This window comes from Hemiscyllium ocellatum, chromosome 2 (genome assembly GCF_020745735.1).
Source record: "Hemiscyllium ocellatum isolate sHemOce1 chromosome 2, sHemOce1.pat.X.cur, whole genome shotgun sequence".
Lineage (NCBI taxonomy): Eukaryota > Metazoa > Chordata > Chondrichthyes > Orectolobiformes > Hemiscylliidae > Hemiscyllium > Hemiscyllium ocellatum.
The window spans coordinates 123,570,381-123,576,380 of NC_083402.1; the positions used below are offsets into that span (position 1 = coordinate 123,570,381).

General features: G+C 41.7%; 1 protein-coding gene across 1 annotated transcript in view; it reads right to left on the bottom strand.

The window, feature by feature from the left end:
* anp32b (acidic (leucine-rich) nuclear phosphoprotein 32 family, member B) overlaps window positions 1–5,712 on the bottom strand; it is a 56,370-nt gene extending 50,658 nt beyond the window's left edge. The window contains exon 1 of the mRNA XM_060839818.1: window positions 5,488–5,712. Within this exon, the coding sequence (XP_060695801.1) occupies window positions 5,488–5,541 (54 nt within the window). The 5' untranslated portion in view covers window positions 5,542–5,712. The remainder of the gene's footprint in view (window positions 1–5,487) is intronic.
* Window positions 5,713–6,000: the final 288 nt, after the last annotated feature.

Below are 6,000 nucleotides of genomic sequence, written 5' to 3' on the forward strand. Positions count from 1 at the left end.
TTGAGAAGACTTTTACACTGTATTGTCCATAAACTTCATTTCCTAATCACTGACTCCATCCTTCACTCTAGCAAGTGTCTGACATTGCCCTGGACTGTTTGCAACTGCAGTGTCATATTTGACTCTGTTAAGCTTCTAATCAAATATCTGTGCCGACACTACAGATTCAACACCTGCCTCAGCTTACTTGCTGCTGTGACCATCTTCCATGTCCTTGTTACCTCTAGACTCAAAACACACGTGACTAGCCTTCTACATCCTATCCTTCAAAGTTGAGATTATCGAAAAATCTGCTCAATTCAAATTCAGTCTCATTCGTTCTTTGGGTGCTATGCAATCTGCCCTGGTTCCCATTTACAAAATGTCATAATTATAAAAAATGTCATTCTTGTTTTGATATACCTCCATGACCCAATACCTTCTGCAAACTTCTCTAATCTACAACTTAGATCTTTACATTCCTCCAATCTGACTTGTTGAACATCCTGATTTTAGTTGGTCCACCACTGGTGGCAATGCTTCAAATTCTTTCCAGCTGTCATCTTCCGAAACAGAAACACACCACTTTGAACAAGTTATCAGTCATATGGCCCCATGTTGAATTTTGCTTAATAATCTGTGAAGTTCCTTGAAAATTACACTAAAGGCACAATATAAATGTAACTTGTTGTCGAGACGCAAGAAGATCTCTGCAGATAATACAACTTTGCTTCACATAAACTTTGCTTGAATGGAAGAAAGGCCAGCATGTCTGCGGCACCTTTCATGACCACCAAATGTCTCAAAGTGATTAACTGTTGATGTATTTTCAACACAAAAGTCACTCTTGAAATGTAACAGCTAACGTGTGCACAAAGCGTTCCCACAAATACCAATGTGATTGTGACCGGATTTCGGCCCGAAACGTTGACTTTCCTGCTCCTCGGATGCTGTCTGACCTGTTTGTGCTTTTCCACCTTCACATTTACTGACTCTGGCTTCCAGCATCTGCAGTCCTCACTGTCTCCCTGTCTTTTGTGATGTCAATTGAGGGATGAATATTGGCCACGAACCCAGAAGAACACCCTTGCTTTTCTTTCAGGTGCTGCAATGAGATCTTTTACATCAGGTTAGGCCCTTTGGCCCAAGAAGTTCACACCACACCTCCGAAGAGTAATCCACCCAGACCCATTTCTCCCCCCTGCCCCGGACTAATGTACTTAACACTATGGGCAATTTAGCTTGCCCAATTCACCTGACCTGCACATCTTTGGATTGTGGGAGGAAACCAGAGCACCCAGAGGAAACCCATGCAGACACGGGGAGAATGTACAAACTCTACACAGACAGTCGCCTGAGGCTGGAATCAAACCTGGGTCCCAGTGCTAACCACTGAACCACTTGCCACCCCAAACACCTCATCCCAAAAGATGACACCTATGACAGTACTGCACTGGTAGCAGCAACAGCCTGGACTTTTGACATCTAAACTGAAACAGGCTCTAAAAAGGGGCAATGATTTGGACTATGCAATATGTTATTTTCACAAAAGCTTTGGCTGGATGCAGACTGCATGTGTCTGCAAATTAACATTCTAATTTAAACACAAGAAATTTTAAGTTAATAGTGTCCACTTTATAAAGTGGCTTGCAACAGCTTTTACATACCATAGCAATTTTAGTTTACACATCTCAAGTCCCTTCACAATGACTCTGTCACATTTTGTTTCATAATGCTAAACTGTAGGACATACTAGGTTGGACAAAAACCCTAAAAGGTTTGACAATAAAGATGAATTTTTTTTGACCCCATAAAGAGAAGGAAATCGATGATGAGCAAGTGGCCAGAAATGCCAAGATCTGAGCATCATGAAGAAAACACAGAGTTTCCTGCAGGACCTGTCCTGACATCAGAATGTGCCAGGTCTTCTAAAGAGGAAAGGAAACGCTCATCTTTGAAGGAAATATTTATTAGTACACATTTTCATGAATAATGAACAGGTAAATGTATAACTCTTGTCAGACAAATGGCCCAACCACTACTGTCCTCAATCCACTCTTGGGGCTTGCTGTGCATCAGGATTCAGCTAAAAATCTCATGTGTTTAAAAAGACAACAATTTCTGTTGAAAATTTATACCATTTCAAGAAAATGCAATATGTCATAGGCTGAGTAATCATTGGCGGGCTTACTCCCAATTGTTCCTGTTCTGATAAGCCTCTACATGAACTGCCAGAGGAAGTGGGAAATCGTGTATCACTAATTTGACTGAGTTCTTTTAAGAAGTGACAAAGAAGATTGATGAAGACAGAGCAGTCGATTTTGCCTATATGGACTTTAGGAAAGTGTTCAACAAGGTTCCACATGGTTAGCAAGGTTAGATCACACTGAATCGAGGGAGAGTTAGCTATTTGAATACAAAATTGGCTGAAGGTAGGAGACAAAGAGGGTTGTTTTTCAGGCCGGTAACCAGCAGTTTGCCACAAGGATCAGTACTGGGTCACTGCTTTTTGTCACTTATATGAATGATGTGGATTTTCAAATAGCAGAAATGGTTAATAAGTTTGTAGATGTCACCAAAATTGGTGGTATAGTGGACAGTGAAGAAATTCACCTCAGAGTACAATGGGACCTTGAGCAGATGGGCTGATGAGTGGCAGATGGAGTTTAGTTTAGGTAAATGTGAAGTGTTGCACTTTGGTTAGGCAAATCAGGACAGAATTTATGCACAATGATAGGGTCCAGGGGAGGGTTGCTGAACAAAGAGACATTGGGGTGCAGGTTCAAAGTTCCTTAAAGGTGGAGTTGCGGGTTGATGGGGTAATGAAGAAGGTGTTTGGTACATTTGCTTTTATTGGTCAGGGCATTGAGTATAGGAGTTTGGAGGTCATGTTGCAACTGTACAAGACGTTAGGCCACTTTTGGAATATTGTGTTCAATTCTGCTCTCCCTCCCAGAGAAAAGAAGTTGTCAAACTTGAAAGGATGCAGAAAAGATTTACATGGATGTTGCCAGGGTTGGAAGGTTTTTGCTATAGGGAGAGGCTGAGTAAATTGGGGCTATGTTACCTGGAGCATCGGAGTCTGACGGAGACCTTGTAGAGGTTTATAAAATCACACGGGGTATGAATAGAGTGAATAGCCAAGGATTCCCCCCACCCCCCAAGGAGTCCAAAACTAGAGATTTAAGGTGAGAAGGGGAAGATATAAAAGGGACTTAAGGGGCAACTTTTTCATGCAGAGGGTGGTATGCATATGGAATGAGCTGCCAGAGGAAGTGAAGGAGACTGGTATAATTACAACATTTAAAAAGCATCTGATGGGTACATGAATGAGGAAGGTTTAGAGGGATATGAGCCAAATGCTGGCAAATGGGACTATATTTATCTAGGATATCTGGTTGGCATGGACAAGTCGGACTAGATTAAATTAGGATATATGGTCAGCATGGTGGAGTTCGACCAAAAGGTCTGTTTCTATGTTGCACAACTGTATGACTCTCCAACTCTATGGTTGGTATAGGTACAGTTACAATGTTTAAAAAATATTTGAATAAGTACATGAATAGGAAAGGTTTGGAGGGATATGTGCCAAACGCAGGCAGGCGGAACTAATTTAGTTTGAGAACATGATCAGCATGGACTGGTTGGATCGAAGGTCTGCTTCCATGCTGGATAACTCCTTTTCAGATGTTAACGAGCCTCGCTATACATTCCCATATCACCTTGAACTACAGCATTTTGTGTTTTTGTAGATGGTCTTTGAGAGGCAAACTTTAAACGGGTTTTGTTTTTAATTCAGTGGAAGTAAAAGATCTAAACTTGAACGGCAAAAACAAAAAGGACCAACTTTATAAAACGTCAATTTTATTTTTCTCTCGAGTGACGTCAGTCTTTTTCTCACCCATCTTCGCCACCGCCAAATTCACTCATTCACTTCCCCTTTAAAAGTAGCGAGTGGAAAGCGACGACATTTGCAGAATGGATACATTCCGCTGAGGATACTTCAGCGGCGCCTCCGAAGGTTCCATTTCGGAACGTAATGTAGCAAAAGAGCGAGCTGCGTGTTCCGTCAACAATGGGGAAACTGATCAGCCCTCCCTCGGGGAACAATGTAAATCGCTCGCTCGCCTCTTTGGCGACGTTTGTTCTGGCCTCCGGGCTGCCACACCACCGCAAGGCGAGTCAGCCCTTCGCATCGCCTGGACACAGCGAAGGAGAAATGCTGCTTCGCCACAACAGCGAGCATCGTATAAAAACTGAATGTGTATGTATATTTAAAAATACAAACAATCCCCTTCCTTTCCTTTAATTCCAGAAAACTTTTTAATTATTTTGTGTTGCGTTTTACACCACTTAAGAATTGGGTGGAAAAACGTGCCACCAACATGGCGAACTCTCAGTACAGACCTGGAAATGTTACCCCCACCCCCACCAATCAACCAACCACCCACCCACCACCACTAGCTCCCCTCTTTTTTTAAAAAAAGAAATCCCAATCGAAAGAAAACAATATAACTTGGCGGTTATCACGTTATATTCGGCTTTGGTTACTGATTATAACCAAAACACGGCGAGAAACCGAACACCGCGTGTGTGACGGGAAGCATCCCTTCCGCCGTTTCTTACGCCATAGAGAACGGTACAGAAATTCTCCTCTTCCAAAAAAAAGTTTACTGAACAAACTCTTTATCGAATGATTAGACCCGAGCTGAGTGTACTAAATTATAATCATTTTCCCTTGCCGCAATCGGAAGCGGTTGGACATTTAAAAAATTATCCCTTTTATATTTTAATATTCGGCTCTTACAAAATATTCGTGGAACAGTGGAAACAGACTGCGTGGTGATTTCAGATAGTAGAAACCAGTTTACAATCATGCTGCGCTGGGAAAATTCATGTAAGAGAGCTTTGTCAACAAAAAAAGCAATAACTTTTTTTCTAAAATATAACTCTCCGTGGAGATTAAATATCCCCTCCACTACCACCCCCTCCCCTCCCGTGCTCTCTTTAAAAGGGCGCCTTGGCTGTATGTTACAAATATGGCTTCCAAAGCAGTGCACAAATTTCCAGAGAGAGAGAGACCATCTCTTCAACATCCCTACACGTCCTGAGGTGAGATACGCCTCCCACTACAGTAGAAAGTTCTCATTTATTCAGCTCCTCCAGAGTAGGGAAGAAAAAAAAATCCAGCTTTCAAAGAGTTAAACTGTAACATAACAGCAACTCGGGCTTCGCTTAAACGGCTCTTTCCTTGCACTTAAAACATATTTTACGTTTATCTACACATAATATATATACACACACACATATTTATTCCCTTTCCTTCAAGAATTCGCGTTTCACAAATAACCTGACCGCGGTCTCGCTACAAAATAAACAAAATGCAAACTGGTCACCAAAGGGTCACGGCTACCTTAATTTTTTTAAAAGAAAGTAACGCCAACAAAACTAACACCAAAAATAATCTTAGTTACAAAATTTCAGAGAGGAAAGGAGTGGGCAGCTTACATCAGACGGCGTTCTGTTCCGAAGTTCCAGATGGATTCTCCTCTTCATATCCATTTTTAAAATCAATTTCAATAGTTTAAAATGACGAATTTATACTCCAAGGAAGGAGTCAGTTTGACGGTCTACTCTCAGTGTGTCGGTAATGTGACCAAACGCCAAGTTCTCTCCCCGGCGCCAAACAGCAGCAGAAGCTGAGAACGAACGAGCGAACCATGGGTGGGAATAAAGACTCACTACTGCCTCCGATTGACTTCGAGCAGAACAAACACCCACCCACATTACAGAATGTTAAAGGAGCATTCCCTTCCCAAACCCAGCCATCATTTCTACAATATATATAATTTTTGCAATTTGCCTTCGCTACAAAATGCCGCCAAAGTTGAATGAAAAGTCAGGGCTTCATTCAAAAAAAGGCTAATGTTCAGGTGTATCCTATAAGGGAAATGAGGCGTGCTTCCATGGACCAAAATGCTTTTTGTTTTGTTTTAATTTGGTCTGCATCTCTTCAGAAAA